Source organism: Eremomyces bilateralis, assembly GCF_010015585.1.
Source record: "Eremomyces bilateralis CBS 781.70 unplaced genomic scaffold P152scaffold_5, whole genome shotgun sequence".
Lineage (NCBI taxonomy): Eukaryota > Fungi > Ascomycota > Dothideomycetes > Eremomycetales > Eremomycetaceae > Eremomyces > Eremomyces bilateralis.
The window spans coordinates 278561-295437 of NW_022985071.1; the positions used below are offsets into that span (position 1 = coordinate 278561).

The window sequence follows — 16877 nt, forward strand, 5'->3', positions numbered from 1 at the left end:
TCCAGCTCTTCGGCCTCCTTCCATCGGCCTTGATTCCGGTACGTCGACGCCAGGTTGGCCATGCTGGTCAGCGTGTCTGGATGCTCTGTGCCGAGCAACCCCGTTTCTATTTCGAGCACCTGGGAATACGCAATCTCTGCCTCACTCCATCGTCCGTCGGCGTCAAGACACGTTCCATATCTCCATTGGAGATCTATCCTCCTCTTCGAATCCTTCCGGACGAAGTCAGACTGCAGCACAACGCGCACGTGCGGCAGGTACGCCCTCCATATGCTACGGTTCGTGTAGGTATTATCCGGAAAAATCTCCTCTAGTCGCACAATTGCCTTTTCGGTCCACTGGGCCAGTTGATCGTTCTCTTGGAGCCAATTACGAGCAGCTACATGTACTAAACGATGAAGATCGACCGTAAGTCCGGCCGGATGTTTGCTAAGAAATGAATACGCATGAAGCGTCCCGATAGCGTCTGTCTCCTTCTTACGAGATGGACCAGGTGGAAAAAGACACTGTGGGATCTCTTTTGGTTCAACACATGCTGTTAGCGATAAGTAGTCCGCCGCCAGGGAGTCGTGCTGCCGAATTCGCTCGAACGATATTAGCCATGTTATGGCCACTGGGTTCTTGATATTATCGTATCTGCCGTTATCCTCAAAGTCTTCGCTTAGAAGTTCAATTATAGACTCGTCCTGCTCATCGAGTAAGGAAAGATAGTCCGCGATCGAGATGCCGTTCGCATTAATATACGCTGCCGCCTGAACGATGGCGAGCGGAAGGTAAGTCAGCTGCGTAAGCAAGTTTTCGGTTGCGGTTTGGTAGGGCGCTATATCGAGTCCGTTCAGGCATTTCTGCAGGAGCTCCGAAGCCGCCTCTAGGTTCATCTCCTGCACTTCTACCAAGTTCTGAGGCGCTAGCTTAGTAGCGAGCTTCCTATCTCGCGTCGTAAAGAGGATACTTCCCTTATTGCTCCTTGGAAGGCAGTCGAGGAGACGGATAGATTGCCTAGCGGTTGATTTTCCCACCCACATATCCATGTCGTCGGCGTTGTCAAACACCATGAGCCATTGGCCCGCGCCTTCGCCACTGAGGTATTTCTGAACCAGTCGCCTCACATCTACTCCTTGCTCATCTCTTCCGGGTATATCTAACTCTTCGGCTACTGCCGAGTACGCCTGAAGAAGGGTTTCAGGATCGGTCGCAGGAATCCAAAATACTGAGCGGTCCCTCTGTTTCTCCGTGATCCGATAGGCTATCTCAATCGCTAACTGCGTCTTCCCCACCCCCCCAAGTCCAGTGATTGCGACCTTCGTGGTTTGGCCATGTCGGAAGAGTAGCTTCTCAATTCGAGAAAGCTCGGATTCGCGACCGGTGAAGCGAGGATTGCGGTCGAAAGAGATAGTACGTGCCAACTTTCGCGCTATAAAATGGAGCACATTAGCAAAGAGATACGCACATTCGAAATCAAAGGTCCTACATGGACGCGAGCTGGTGTGCTCGGAGTCCTCGATCTCTCGTCGCAGCCTTCTTATTGCATGCTTTCGCCCTTCGCCATAAATAGGCAGTAAGAAGACTTGAAAAATCCCAAGAAGGCAGTATGCCATATCCTCCTCTTTAGTCGTTTGTCGCTTCTTAACCCATCGAAACCTCTCCTCGATGCTAAAATCACAAAGCGAACGGCCTTGGAGTGCCTCGATAGCGACTTCAGTTCTATCGTAGATGCTTCGTTCGAGTGACTTCTTATCACCTAGTCGGACGTAGTCTCGGGAATAGAATTCGACGGTTTTCGGAGCGACAAGCTCTTGGAGCGTCCATCCTCGTGTGAACCATCGACTATTGCGAAAGGATGATTCCCATTCGATATGAGACACTAGACCGTCCGGCGTGCGTACCGAAACATCGGATAGATAGACGTAACATCGTGCGGCATTCTGGTACCAGAGAAACATAGAGTTAATCGCCTCTGCAAACTCGGCACTATTCGATTTGTCAATACAGCAGGTGTCCACCCAGAAATAGGATAGACCGTCAGCTTTCGCTTGACCTCCGCAGAATACCAGCTTCTGGTATCCAACCTTCTGCTTTCCGGCACCATCCGTGATGTCCTTGAATGTGACTTCATCGCTGTCGCTTCCCCACGTATGAGAAAGTATGGCATAAGGATGGATCGTGGTTTGGAATGTCTCCAGGCTGAACCCACCGTTGCCGTCGAGCTTTAAGAGGCGCATCGTTGGTCGCAGGAATCGACAGATCGTCGTTATCGAGAAATCGTGACGCCTGGTCTGGGAAATTCGAACCACATGTTAGCTGGCACATCAAGACAGACGACGATGAACAATGTGATTAGGCACAAGGCTGCGGAGGTTTCGATTATACAAGGCTGAGCGACACCGATTGTGGCTTGTCGAGCCTGACGGTCTGCATCGCCTCTCTTCCATCCTCTCTCGTGCATGTCTTCGTCAACCGTAGTTGGCACATTATGTCGATAAGTCGAAGATGCATACGGCTAACATCTGTTTAAGATCGTCTCAGACGGAGAGTCATCGAGAAACTCGGACATGTGGCTGGTCGTTCAAATTCATACATTACGCTGACTCTCAAGTTCTGGGTCTGGTGCTTGCCTTCACAGTTCACGCTGGTTTCCTTCACACAGGGACACTTAGTGACACCCAAGAGCGTTAGTCTGCCAAGGCCATCATTAGGGAGACCTGTTAGGTCATAGTAATTTACAATGTACTAGTTATTATATAATAGCCCCATGACTGTATGGGTCGCCGAAAGAGGAAGTGCGATCGGCTGCTAGTAGCTACCGACCTGCATGGTCGAAATATCTAAGATCGCTTCCAACACAACGCATGCTCTGGATAAAGGACTTCTAGCATTACAACGGGATTATATGACTTAGGATCATTCGTTTATGGCTTTTTGAAAAGAAACTACGATGATGGTGGCGTTGTAGCATAGACATAGTATCTCAGCGTTAAAGATGCATTCCGAGTGCTGCCCTGAAATTGGCCGACCGGCGACCACGGAATCGTAATTTTTATGGTTCACGCCGTCTCATATGTTTAAGATGGGCCGGGAAACGGATTTTATAAGGATTTATAAGAATTACAATATCCATAGAGCCTCTGAGTGGGGTTGAAGTCAAAGTACCTCGAATTCGTTCCAGCACAGCGGGCGTTCCATCACGCAGGGGGGGAGGTTAAGTTAAATACAAGGGAAAAGACTAAGTTGTCCGAAATAGGCTTAGCCTAGGGGTACCTAGGGGTAATGGGCAGTGAAAGGAATGTTAGGGCAGTAGAAACCAACAGAGGCATCTTGCGACACCAGCGGCGGGCAATATACCATAATTCAGAGGCGGCTCACCCCCAACTCACCCAAACCACTGCCCAAAACGTGATCCCGCCTGAGCGGACGAAGCGCCAAGGCTCACCCGAAACTCACCCAGTCAGCACTCTTGTGCTTGCTTGAAGTAGAGAGTGTTGAATGGGACATCGCCTTTGGTGGAGTTTATGCTGGTTACAAAGTGGGTGGCGTGGGTGGTTACAAACCGGGGGGTCCTCTCTTGGCCGTCTTGGGCCAACGACTCGGAGGGTAGGGGTATATCTTACTAAGACATTGGGCCCTCAAATAATTCAATGGGTGATCACTGATCAGGCAGGAGACGGCATCACGGCATAGATTATCGAACCCTGTTCTTCGTGCCGCGCGTACGGGCGTCGCAGCTTGTAGTCTCTCCGTGTCGACACTAGTTATACTCTTTTTCGTCTTCCTGTTCAGGATGTCAAGTCTCTCGATCCCCTCCGGCCGGCTGCCCGGCTGCTTTTTAAGCCGCTCAGGGCACTTTCCGGGGTAGCTCTATACGGTATCTGATCATCGACGAAAAAAATGTATAATCGGCCTTCGCCAGCTCTCCTATATTGACCGTCGTTGCCGCGAGATCTTTCCTGGCGTAGACAAGTCTTTCGGTGGTCTCTGTATTCTCCTCTTTGGCGACTTCTTCCAGCTTCCTCCGGTCTTGGAAACTGCTCTTTATAACCAGAAGAGACATCTAAAGCTAGATGAATAGTATGGACGTAATATCTACTACTAATTCGAGCGAACGATTAAGCTTAATGAAGTCGTTCGGTAGCAGGGTAATATCGTTAAGTCAATTCAGTTCCACCAGGCTCTCGATTATCTGCGGATAGGCTCCGCAGCCCGTGACGACTGGACACTGCTTAGTACACGAGTATAGGCCATGCTTCAGTCTGAGGAGGTGGCATCGTTCCGGGACGCTCTCCGTATCTTCGGTAAGAAAACGCCTGTCGCCGTGTTTAACTATCGTCGTTTACACGATCTCTGTTCTCCTGTAATGATGTGTCGAGCAATTCACGAAGGAGGGGCAGAGGCAGAAAATGTTCCGACTAATGAGGCAAGAAACCTCTATTCTAAGATTCCGATGGCGTTGGGAACCCGTGTTATATTGACAGAGAATCTCTAGACCCAACGAGGCCTAGTGAACGGTGCGGTGGGAACAGTACGTGATATTCGCTGGCAGACTAGTGCTAATATCCAGAAGGATCCTTCTTCTATACTCCTCGTTCAATTCGATCGATATGAGGGACCGACGTTGGACGTAGGCAGCTTTGTCTTGGTCCCAATCCTCCCATCACGCCGCGAGTTCTATATCGGGAATACTTCCTGTTTACGTTCACAGTTCCCGTTGACCATCACTGATGCCATCACAACGTATAAGTCGCAGGGAATGACTCTAGCACGGGCTATGCTGGACATTTCGGAGCGGGAGTTCGCGCCTGGCCTGACCTACGTGGCAGTCTCCCGTGTAAAAATCCTTAGAGGGATCATGTTTAAGGCTCTATTCGACTTGCAGGATTTGAACCCTCGTACGGAGAGCGAGACGATGGCGTTCCGGAAGCAGGAAGGTTGCCTTTATGCACCACAGGCCTATTTTTCCCGTGATTCTACCAAGACCTGGCAGGATTGGATTCCACGGATCGTTCTGATTGACCATATGTCAACACGTTGGTATTTGCCTAGTGGTGATAATACATCGTGTAGTTCTGATCTAATCTACAGTACCATATTTTTCAGTAGAAACTTCTATGCAACCCTCCGATCCAGGAAGCGGTGGGGCCTTGAGCTCGAGATCAAACAACTCTTTGCAAACTTTATCAATGTACCGGGACGTTGACCCAGAATCAAGGTGCAGCTCAATGCCACGCTCCGTACAAGCCTCAACTATCTTCTCAAAATAATGCCGCGCAAGGGCCGGACCCGTCGGCCCCGGCGGACAGCCCAACTTTGGTGTGGGCGTATCATCTGCGCAGTCCAGCACCTCATCTAGGTATACGTGCCGCAGACCTTCCATCTCGACCACGTTACTCTCGAGCAGCGCGACGATTCCACTGGCAATCGCCTTAAAGTCGCCCCCGCGGAGTCGCTGCCACCTGTTCGGCCGCAGTACCAACACTTCCGTAGTGTTCGGAACGCAATACTGAAAGAATTCGACTGATCGAGCATGGGAGCCGCAGTTATCCGATCTACCTTCCCAATTGCTGCTCGCGCCCCCGTTGTTGCCCTTAGGTGTTTCTTCTTCCTCTTCCCTGTCGATCTCCATTGTCATCGAACCGAGCAGGATGTCTCCTATATCCAGCGTCATAATTGTGACGCAGTGGTAAAGGTCGATGACTTCTTCAGGCCGGAACTTAGAGCAGCGATAGCCCCTCAACTCGCCAATCTCATCCCCGAATATAAGAGTCTTCAAAGTTTCGCCATGCCTTTCTCCTAGCCAGCCTATAGTGTTATCGAAGTCGTTGAACCCACAGTCTTTAACGATAAAAGTTCTTAGCGCCTTCGCGCTGTCGATAAATGCATTTACAGCGTGTTTGACGTACTCCCCGTCGTACTCCTCGTTGCCCGCGCGCTCGATGAACAGGTGCTCGACAGACGACGAGGCCGATGGCAATCCCAAGCCGGGGATATCTGGGTCCACTAACGGGTCGTCGTCATTGACGTCGGCCTCGTTTATCCACAGGCCTCCGAGGTAGATTTTCCGGATGTTGGGGAGAAGGAATACCGGCGCTACGTTGATGGCCCATAGGCCTGAGTACCTCTCGAAGTCGGGAGGATAGAAGTCGCGATGCGGAACGGTGATCATCACTGTGTGCAGAGATTCGAAACCTGGTGGCCAGAGGGGCTCGGGTTTCATTTCGTGAAAGGCACGGATGGCATTACAGAAGAAGTTGCGGGTTGGATCGACTGCATAGTCTTGACTGGGAGGGCTCAGCTTGCCTATTCCTTTGCGATTGTAAGCTACGGACGATTACTTACGACGACCGATGGGAAGCCCAAAACTCTTCCGTGATCTCATCAAGTTTATCCTGATTAGGCGGGGGAAAGAGAGAGATGGTCTTGACGGTATGGACTCGGGAAGACAAAGCAAGCAAGCCGGTTTCGAGTGCTTCCAGATTCCCATTTCGAATTTGAGAAATGCCAAAGGCAGGTATACCGATCGCCCCCAGGGTTTTGCAAACGGTCTCAGCCAGAGCAGCAAGCTTCGCCTCGCTAACATGACCAGTTAGCCTACATTTATGGTAGCTGTTGAGACCTTCGAAAGTCCGAAGATGCCATGCCGCAACATTGTCCGTTGCAACATTGCGAAGTTGCCTAAGAATTGCAGCCGGCTCTTGGTCCGAAAATGTCCGGTAGGAGTAGTAGTATTTTTGGTGCTTTTCAATAATGTGCCGCGAAAGATTGAAAACTTGTTTGTCCACTAGGGCAAGATCTAGATGGAATAGAGGATCGAGGTGGTGGTAAATCATCTCAACAACTTCTAGTGGAAGAGAGTGGATGCCCATGATTGTAGCAATGGCACTTGCTGTATGCTCGTTTTGGATCAACAAGCTGGGTTGCGAGTAGTCTACCAAAATAACTCCTTACAGAAAGAGACGTTGATAAGTAGCGACGTCGTGATAGGGGTTTATTGATTGATTGATTCCTGCTGTCGCACGGGATGTGCTAAATGGTTAGAAGTCAGAGTAATCTGATGATCAAGCAGCAGAGTTGTATTGGAGAGGTTTTGTAACCTCGAATACCATTTTACAACTCCACTACAACCCACCTTTCTGTTAGCCATAGGTCCTAATGGAGTCTACGGTGTAAATTTTGATGATCCACAGTTGTAACTCATTTACAACAGTTGTAATCGAGTAAAGTGTAAATGCTGTAATCTTAAGCTTCAGTTATTTTATCTACACAATACAACAACTTCGCTGCTGTCACCAAATCACCCGACCCCCAACCATTTTAGCACTACCCGTGCGACAAGATGATACCTTGGTCTGCGACAGGTTGCCTTTATGCACCACAGGCCTATTTACCGTAATATACACAAGAGGTAGAGAGTTGAGCCCGACATAGTCGCCTAGAGGGTCGGGGTAGGTCTTAGTAAGACATTCAAAGTCAACATTATCTGGGTCCATATTCAATTCGACATTTACCTATTGTTCCCGCAGACATTAGCACAGTGCCAATGGGAAGACGATTCCGAGGGTGGACGTATGACTTAGTAAGACATGGATGGGCATCACTATCACGAATTCACGATGCTACATACATGTACACTAAGACGACGAGGCAATAAGGCAACAAGTTTTCTATCACCACACGAGACTCAACATTCTTGAGAGCACATAGACTTCGATAACTTACAGCGTGAGCCATTCAAGCTCCTTATACTATTCATCATTGCAAACCAGAACCAAAGTACCAGCTTTTACTCCTATGCTGTAATCAGGTTGAATACCGGCAGTCGAAGTCGCCACTCCAGCCCCTACCATCTATAATGGCTTCGGTTCCGACAACCACGACGAGCGGTTCTCCGCATCCCAATTCGCATCACCATGCACAAGACGACGAGTCACTCACTCCGCTCGAGCAAGAGGTCTTAGACGAATACACTAAAGTCCTCGAAAACCTGAACAGTGTATGTTCTCCTCAGGATACTCTCAGGCACTCAGGCCATACTGCGACCTCCCCCGCATAGATGCACTACCTGTCTTGATTCCTTGATGGAACTTGCAATTAACGATATTATGTAGTTCTCAGCCCTCCTCGCCGACCTCGCCGCCAAACCAAGCACCCAAATCCTCGAGTCGTTGCGCGGACTGGAGCGTAAGACAAGTTTGGTGTTCACACTGCTAAAGGCGAGTGTGTATAGCATTGTGCTGCAGCAGCAGATTCTAGGGGATGAGGCGGATGAGGAGTCGGCCACTGGTGCGGAATGAAAGAGCTGGTTCAGTCAGTGGGAAACACATTGAAAGAGCTGGCGATTCGTGGTTGCAAGGCCTAGGGGCAATGCATAAAGATGTACGGATTGCCCTGACTCCTCAATCTGGGCTTGAATCGCGAAATGGACCCCCGATGGGTTGTGAAGCGCCCTTATGCGACACACAGCTTGCGAAAAGGGCATTCGGGGCCGCGGATGAAGATTTAGCTGAAAAAGCAGTTGGATGGCTCCTATACTGGAAACGCTCCGGATATCGGAGGGCGCTACTCATCGGAGGATCTCCAGTCAGCTGTCCTCTTGATGGCACGACTGTGTGCCAGCACCTAAGGAAAGAGAGAGTAGCAAAACGAACGTCGGTGAACCAGGCTTGCACAAATACGAATAATGGTCGGATGAATACAATGTCGACATGCGACGTATAATACATACCAACTGTGCAATAAACAGTCAGCCTCAAGCTCAGCGCCATGCTATGTATGCATCGCTAGATATCTACAACACATTCCCAGCATAGTACACTTTCCGTACATCCACCAACTTCTTCCCTCGTCCCCGTGCAACGTCTTCTGGTAGCCGTTGACTCATCAAAGCTTCATACGCCGCCTTTACCGTATTCATTGGATTCCGTGACTTGCCCACTCGAGCTGATAGATCCGTGATGCCCGCCGCTTTACATATCTCGAAGATCAGATGCGAGACTCGCGTGCCGAACCCTTCAATCAGTCAGTACGTCTCCTCGTCACACATCGATCGAACCTACCAGGCGGCCTCGAACTCAACTCCACCTGGACCGCCCCCACCTTCCCATGCACCGTCCCAAAGATCGTCCGGCCCTCATACCGCGGCACCGGCTTCATATTCCGAATCGCATCCAGCCGCGCATGCTTCATCGCGTCCGCGAACTCCGCCGCTTTCCCCACCCCGAGCCCCAGCAACCCGTCACCATTACCCGCCAGCGCCAGGATGCTGATCGACTGGATCTTCCCCAGCCGCGTCTGGTTCACGACGCGCCGGTTAACCAGGACGCGGGTGTGGAAGCCCTTCATCTCCTTGAGGTCGAAGCCGGAGATCTTCGCTAGTCGGTCCATCGGGCCTTCGGTGTCGGTTTGTAGGCGGGTGGGCGCGGTGAAATCGCTGTCAGGTAGTTTAGGGATCGCAGGGGCGACGGACGTGGTCGGGTGGGGGGAGGAGGGGGAGTTGGATGGATAGTCGATGGCGGATCGGAGCTTGGTGAAGTCGTCGAGGTATTCCATCCGCCAGGCGTCCGAGCGGAGTTGACCTTGGAGCGCGAGATCATTCGTGTCTATGGACTTCTCCGCTGCGATGATGGCTTCGATTTGCTGAGGAGTGTAGTACTTGGCCATGGATTGCTGCTCGGCGGAGGTGAAGGGACGGTTCTCCGACTCGGTTTGGGCGACGCGCTCCTCCACGAGCTTCATGTCCACGGCTTTGATGCTCGCATATCGAGGACGTCGTCGAGCGGGGCGAGTGGGAGTGCTAGAGAAGGGTCGGATGGGGGTTCGGAGGTGAGAGGCTCGATGGATACATGTGGAGGAGAGGGAGAAGAGACATGTTGCTGGGCGCGAGACGCTCATTGCGTCTCGACTGAACCTCCAGCTGGTCTAAACTCTCGGAATGGCCTTGCAATCAGCGATTGAAGACTGATGAGCTCGATCGGGGGCTTCTTGGAGTGTCGTGCTTGGATTGGAACTTTTTGAAATCTCTCGACGTCGTTGCGAATTGGACGGGATGCTGAATGCGCTAGACCCAACACGGTTAGCTCGTTCCATCGAAAAGTTGATTTCCCCGAGACCCGATATTTGGTATTTTCTTCATTGATAATGCTTTGATGCAAACCATGTTTCTGAGCAGATTTATTCCTCCCACTAGATTAACCCGAATCAGGATCCGGAACTTTAATTATCTGCCATCTTTTATCATGCCTCCCGCTCAGGAAAACCGCGGCACCAAAAGGAAACCCAAGTATGCTGGTGGGAAGAAGCAGGCCAAGAAGCAGAAAAAAGGAGGCGATTGGATCGAGGCGTCTTCCGAGGACATTTTGCTTGAAGATGTTCGAGCATTACTCGAGAAACAATCGCTTGGTGTGAAAGAGCCTGGAGAACTGGTCGAGACTCAAACCGAGTTGGAGCTGGACGTCGGACTACTTTCTTCGACCGGCGATGGGCTTGCATTCAACCCCAAGGACAATCGAGTCTATGTCGTACCCTTCACCGTTCCGGGAGATCGAGTGCTCGCCAAGGTCTTTCGGCATATGGATGAGCACCCGTATTCCATGACCGACTTCGTCAAAGTGCTCGAACCCTCCTCTCTACGCGACGATTCCCGCATCGGATGCCAGTACTTTTCAAAATGCTCGGGATGCCAGTTCCAGATGATGGCGTACGACGACCAACTCGCGCACAAGAAGACCATCGTCGAGAAAGCGTTCCGCAACTTTTCGACCATCGACCCAACGCTGCTGCCGCCGGTGGGGGACACGATCGGGTCCCCGCTGCAGTATGGCTACCGCACCAAGCTGACGCCGCATTTCGATGGGCCGCCCGGTTTTCGTAGTAACCGGAAGAAGGGCATCAAGGCGGCGTTTACGGAAGTACCGCCGATCGGCTACATGCTTAAGAACACGCGGAAGACGCTTGACATTGAAGACTGTCCGATCGGCACCGAGGCCGTTCTCAAGGGGCTCAAGCGTGAGCGGCAACTCGTCGTGGACCATCTCGACAAATACAGCCGCGGCGCCACCATTCTCCTTCGAGAAAGCACTAAACGAATCCCCAAACCCGAAGACACCCCAGCGACCGACGAGTCTGCCACGTCCCCACCTGACGTTGTCCGCGAAGAGTTTCCCACCCACTATCACGACAAGACCTACATCGCCGACCAACGCGCCACCAGCACGGAGTATGTCGACGACTTCATCTTCGAGAACCCTGCTGGCTCGTTCTTTCAAAACAACAACTCCATCCTCTCCCCCTTCACCCACTACATCCGTTCGCACATCCTCCCCTCCAACCCTGCTCCAGATGTCCCCCCTTTGAAATACCTCATCGACGCCTACTGCGGCTCCGGCCTCTTCACCATCACCCTCTCCTCCCTCTTCGAAAAATCCCTCGGCATCGACATCTCCGACCCGTCCATCGACTTCGCGCGCCGCAACGCCCGCCTGAACCACCTGTCCGAGTCGCGCGCCCAGTTCCACGTCGGCAACTCCGAGCGGATCTTCGAGGTCGTCGAGTTCCCGCCGGAGGAGACCGCTGTCGTCATCGACCCGTCCCGGAAAGGGTGCGATCTGGCGTTTTTGCGCCAGTTGTTGTTGTTCGGGCCGGCGCGAGTGGTGTATGTGAGCTGTAATGTGCATACGCAGGCGCGGGACGTCGGGGCGTTGGTGAATGGGGTGAAGGGGGTGGATGGGGGATTTGGGGAGGGAGAGGGGGCGTATGAGGTGGAGAGTGTGAGGGGATTTGATTTCTTTCCGCAGACAAGTCATGTGGAGGGGGTTGCGGTGTTGAGGAAGAAGCAGATTGTATGAAGTTTAAACGTTGGATAATGATATAGGAGTAGATTACTATCGGAGCGCTGTTAGAATAATCTTTACGGGCTACAATTATTGCACTCAAATCACCATAAACTGCACATCAGGTTACATATATATGGTTACAATTGCTGTCCGCCGCTCGTCTAATGAGGGCCGTCCCGCTATCTTTCACCGTCTATTTAGTAGAGTGGAGATTTCATGATATCCGTTCCCAATCCCTTCGCACAAAAAGAGAAAAGGAAATTCCAGGGTATATTACACTCCCAGCCGCACCGATCTCGTCGGCTGGTGCTTCGAACTCCCGGTCCGAGAAACGCCAGATCTCCGCTTCCTCGAAGCGGGGAACGCCTCCACGGCCGTTATTTTGAGGACAAAAAGGAAAAGCGCCTTGAAGGCGGTGGGAAAACAAATGATGGAACGCCGAAGACCTAATGCTGCGAAAAGCGGGTATGCAGCAGCGCCGAAGCGGGGCGATGGATCCGTCGCGCAAGGACCCAAAAAGCGTGTGATAAGATCACTGCACTTTGGGTGGTTGCACATACTGTACAAAGTACCGCACCGTAACCCAACGCCGCCGGACAAACATGACGCCAAGAGCAAAAACATAGGAGAACTAGGCCGGTGTATGTGATCTCAACGGGATGGACGGAATGCACTTACGCACCCACCAAATCCGCAATCTTCCCGGCCACCGCCGCAGGATAACCCCTCCCAACCGCTTCCTCCACCACTCCCCTAGCCTCCTCCCTCCGCTCCGCCGCCATAAACGCTCTCGTCATGGCCTCATACGTACTCGGCTCCCTCCGGCCCCGCGGCACGTTCTCATACACCTTCTTCGCGCGGTCCACCTCGCCCGCCACCGCCCAGCCATGGATCAAGCTGTTGGCGATATACGGCGTCAACTCGACGCGACGTAGCGCCATGTCGTCCAGCAGCGCGTCGACGGTTTCCGGCGCGATGGCGTGGTTGGCGACCATGGATTCGAAGAGCGCCTGGTAGAGGCACGGGGACGGGGCGGCCAGGCGGTCGGCGAGGACGCGGTCAAAGAGGGCACGGGCGGCAGGTAGGTCGTGCAGGACGCAGCCGTTGGCGTGGATGAGGGAGGCGTAGTGGACGGGTTCCGCGGCGAGAGGGGAGGCGTGGAGTTCGTCGAGGACGCGCTCGGCGGCGGGGAGGTCTACGGGGTCGAGGGTGGCGTGGGTGTCGATGAGGAGTTTGAAGGTGTGGGAAGTGGGTTCAATGCGGTGGGCGCGCATGCGCTCGTAGTAGGCGAGGACTTTGGAGCGGTCGCGCTTGGTGGTGAGGAAGAATTGCATGAGGGAGTGGTAGGGCGCGGGGCGCGGTTTGTAGTTCGGCATGGATTCCATCTCTTCGAAGAGTTCCTCGGCGAACTTCTCGTCGGACACGCGGCAGAGGGCGTTGACGATGGTGCCGTAGGTGACGCTGGTGGGGCGGATCCCAAGGCTGCGCATCTCCGTGAAGTAGAACAGACAGTCGTCGATGCGGCGCGCTTTTCCGAGCTTACCGATGAGCGCGTTGTACAGGAATGAGCTAGGCTCAACACCTTCAGTCTTGGATTGCAAGAAGATGCGAACGGCCTCCGATGCTTCGTCGAACGTTTTAGCGCCTTCCTTGAGCGTCGTGATGTACAGTCCGAAGGTGTTGGCTGAGGGCGTGGCGCCCATCTCCAACAATTGACGGTGATAGTCGCCCGCAAGGTGGCGTCTTCCAGTAGTCAGACACGCCGCGACCATAGAATCCAGAATCGTAGCCCATCCATGCTTCACGATGCGATACTGCGGCATCGGCGGGAGGTCCTGATACGCGGTCGCCAGGATCTCCTGCGCGTCCGTGAACCGATGTTCCTTCGCTGCGGCGGCGATCAGCTTGGCGTAAGTGAAGTAGCGCGGATGGCGACCGGCGCGGCGCATATTGCGGAACTTCTGGAGCGCCTCGTTGAAGTGGCTGGACGATTTGCCGTACGTCTTCTCGAGAAGTTCGGTGATGGCCACGGAGCCTTTGTTGTCGGTCGTCTTGCCGTAGGGGTCGAAGCTGTCTTCGAACGGCGCTTGGTAGGCCTGGGCAAACGCGTGTTGCGGCGTGGGGGCGACCACGGGAGCCACGGGGAAGCGGAAACTCTGTAGTGCCTGAGAGATTTCCACGCTCTTGGTCTTCGTCAGGGCCTCCTCGATCAGCTTGAGGGTGCGTTCATCAAAGACGACACCTCGAACGGCAGCTTGATCGATGGCGTGGGCTAATCGCGACGAGCTGGCGAGATCCGCAGCCTGAGGGTTACTTGCCACGATGCTGCTCTGGATCTGAACGAGCAACAAAAGATCCTTCGGGCTCAACGTCGCCACATCTTCCGGACCCATTCTTGCCAGCGTATGCTCCGCAACACTGCGAATCAATCCCCCATTCTCAACCATCAGCCACAGGAAATCCATCTTCGCTTCGGCCGGAAGGACGCTCGCCTTCATAGTGAGGTCATGTAGCACATGGATCGACTCATCCATCCGCTCCGTCACCTCGCTCGAACCGTGCGCGTCGTTTCGAATGAGCTTGAACATCTCCCTCGTGGCCGACAACGCGCCCTGCATGTTTCCATGCTGCATGAGGAACAGCGCGTGCAGCGTCACTGCCTCGACGGACGGCTGCATCTGCTCGAAGTTGATGACGTCCCACATGTACTGGTGCGCGTCCAAGCTGCCCTCGCGCGCATGCATGGCCGCAAGCGCCATGATCGCCGACTTGGGCACTTGTCCGGGTTCCACGATCGACTTGAACGCCTTAACTGCGATGTCGAGGTCGTCGCGATCCGCCGCATGCTCTGCAACGAGCGCCATGGCCAAATCGCGGGCGGTCGGGCTCAATTGCTCTGCGAGTTCCAACGCGTCTGTTGAGCGGTTCGCTTGCAGTAATTGGGGGATTTTCGCCTGGAGGCTGACAGCGTCACGCAGACCGGCGACTTGCTCCGCCGGAAGCGACTCCTGGATCCGGTCAATGAATCGGTCGGCGCCAGGGATGCGTCCGCAGGCGAGGTAGCTCTGGACGACGGCGGCGTAGATATCGCTGTCCTTTCGGGACATATCTAAAGTGCCGTTGTTGTTTTCGATGGCCAGGGCGCGGTACTCGTTATAGGTCTCGACGGCGCTCTTGAGGTCACCGGAGCGGCCGAACGCGAGGATCATCTTGACGTGGGTGTCCGCGAGGGGGGTCACTTGGAACTTTTCCATGTGCTCGTAGACGCGAACCATGTCATCCACCTTGCCCTCGTTCGCGCAAGCGGAGATGAGGAGGCGATATGACTCGCCGTCCAGCGGCCCGGCGTACGACTTGACAGCCGACTGGAAGATCCGCACGGCTAACGGCAACGAGTCATCCTCGTTCAAGATCTCCAGCTCCGTCTCGTCGGAGCGGAACATGGACCATCCCTCGCCTCCGTATCGCGTCTGCTTCGTCAACAACAATTTCCGCATGGCCTGCACGTCGAGCGTCCGGGAAGACAGAAGGTTGATCAGCTGTGTGTAGATCGGCAGGGTCGGTGCAACGCCACGCTTGAGCATGTCCGAGTAAACAGCCAGCGCCTTGGGCACGCGCTGATGTTTGCCAACCGGGATGTTTATGGCAGCCTGCAGCAGGGCATTATAAGCGGTTGCGGTTGGCTTCACGCCGGTCCGCAACATGCTCTCGAAGACGGCGGCGATGTCCATCCATTTCCCCGAGGAGGCGAGCCTCATGAGATGATGTTCGAATTGCTCCGAATGGCTGACAGGCGTGGTCGGCGTCAATGGAGCCTCTTCCGAGCCCACAGTGAAGACGGCATCGGAGAGCGACGTCTCGCTGGATGAGTGACGCTCGACACCGGACTTGCTGGTCTGCTCGGTGTCGAGCAGGGTTGTCTGAGCATGTTGTTTCCGCGCCTGTGAGAGCTCTTCATGCTCCTTGGCGATGGCGGCGACATCGCTATCCATGACATCGCCAACCTTCTTCCAACTCTCGAGGTCCCCCGAGGAGTATGACCGAGTGAGACCTCGAGTCGCAGCATCTTCGGAACCATCTTGTGACGCTTCGAAAGCCTGATCGGCCTCCGCTTCCGCAACCGCCGCCTCCTCCGCGGACTCCTCAGGAGCCTTCCATTCGATTCGTTTAGCAAACTGGTACTGTCGCCACTCACGATCGCTGAGTCGTTGTTTATGCCAGGCGACGAGGTACGCCGCTAACGAGTCGAGCTGGTCATTTTGCGCGGATTTCCCAGAAGCACCCTGTGTCTGGGAGGCGAACGCGGCGTGGTGTTGGAGGGAGGAGCCCTTGTTGTAACGGTTGGCGAAGCCGTTGGTGAAGGAGCTGAAGGGGTTGTTGTTCTGGGAGGCGTAGGAGGATTGGTATCCGGCGACGAGGGATTGCGCGGATCCGTGGGTGAAGGCTTTCGATAAGCTAAGGCGTGCAAGGTTGAGAGCCTTCAGAACCATTTAGGAGATGGAGGAACCCTTCAGATTCGAAGGGTGAGACTGTGGCGACGTCAGCGATTGGACCGATGGCATATCGTCAAGGCCATACTTGAATTCTCGATAATGGCTGATGCAGGTTCATTTGACGACTAATGGCCGTCAATGAACGCGCTACCCTGAGGGTATATGTTCTAGTTGCGATGGTGGTGGTTGGTCGAGACCTGGACTCGGTTCCGTGCCAAATGTAGCACGAAGAACACAAGATGGGGATCACAAATGAAAGGTCAATTAGGATGATGTAAAAAGGTTGAATTGACAAAAATGAAAGAGGCAAAAGAAGGACAGAAGGAAGAAAGTCAAGTCAGGCAAGATATGGCCCTAAAGTTAATACCGTAAGTGAGGGAGTGAGGGATGAGAAAGAGACGAGACGAAGATGACGAAGAAATCTTGATCATCGGAACCATCAAATTGAGTGCAAGTCTGTGCCACAGTCATCAATCCAATGTAACAACTTGAGCTAGCACTCTAAATCCCCATTATTCACCAGTCAAGGCTTTGCAAGGCGACGCGGCGACTCCAGGATTCC

General features: G+C 53.5%; 6 protein-coding genes across 6 annotated transcripts; 3 read left to right on the forward strand and 3 right to left on the reverse strand.

The window, feature by feature from the left end:
• Nucleotides 1-2222, reverse strand: P152DRAFT_367137 (HET-domain-containing protein; the record flags this gene model as incomplete). The annotated part of the gene is made up of 2 exons (XM_033675441.1): nt 1-63; nt 249-2222. Coding segments are annotated over 2 exons (2037 nt in total), but the record flags the coding sequence as incomplete, so codon positions are not given.
• A 2297-nt stretch (nt 2223-4519) lies between these two features.
• P152DRAFT_431916 (uncharacterized protein) lies at nt 4520-5191 on the forward strand (the record flags this gene model as incomplete). Its single annotated transcript, XM_033677429.1, has 1 exon — nt 4520-5191. Exon 1 carries the CDS (start codon nt 4745-4747, stop codon nt 5189-5191), a length of 447 nt encoding a protein of 148 aa, XP_033535840.1. The 5' UTR covers nt 4520-4744.
• Nucleotides 5192-7843: 2652 nt separating this feature from the next.
• P152DRAFT_392879 (uncharacterized protein) lies at nt 7844-8285 on the forward strand (the record flags this gene model as incomplete). Its single annotated transcript, XM_033676168.1, has 2 exons — nt 7844-7984; nt 8100-8285. The coding sequence occupies 2 exons, from the start codon at nt 7844-7846 to the stop codon at nt 8283-8285; spliced, it is 327 nt and encodes a 108-aa protein (XP_033535841.1).
• Nucleotides 8286-8779: 494 nt separating this feature from the next.
• Nucleotides 8780-9726, reverse strand: P152DRAFT_465132 (uncharacterized protein; the record flags this gene model as incomplete). Its single annotated transcript, XM_033680609.1, has 2 exons — nt 8780-9000; nt 9048-9726. The coding sequence occupies 2 exons, from the start codon at nt 9724-9726 to the stop codon at nt 8780-8782; spliced, it is 900 nt and encodes a 299-aa protein (XP_033535842.1).
• Nucleotides 9727-10226: 500 nt separating this feature from the next.
• Nucleotides 10227-11834, forward strand: P152DRAFT_393659 (S-adenosyl-L-methionine-dependent methyltransferase; the record flags this gene model as incomplete). Its single annotated transcript, XM_033676212.1, has 1 exon — nt 10227-11834. One exon carries the CDS (start codon nt 10227-10229, stop codon nt 11832-11834), a length of 1608 nt encoding a protein of 535 aa, XP_033535843.1.
• A 662-nt stretch (nt 11835-12496) lies between these two features.
• On the reverse strand, nt 12497-16312 carry P152DRAFT_393611 (uncharacterized protein; the record flags this gene model as incomplete). Its single annotated transcript, XM_033676208.1, has 1 exon — nt 12497-16312. The coding sequence occupies one exon, from the start codon at nt 16310-16312 to the stop codon at nt 12497-12499; it is 3816 nt and encodes a 1271-aa protein (XP_033535844.1).
• Between the last annotated feature and the right edge of the window lie 565 nt (nt 16313-16877).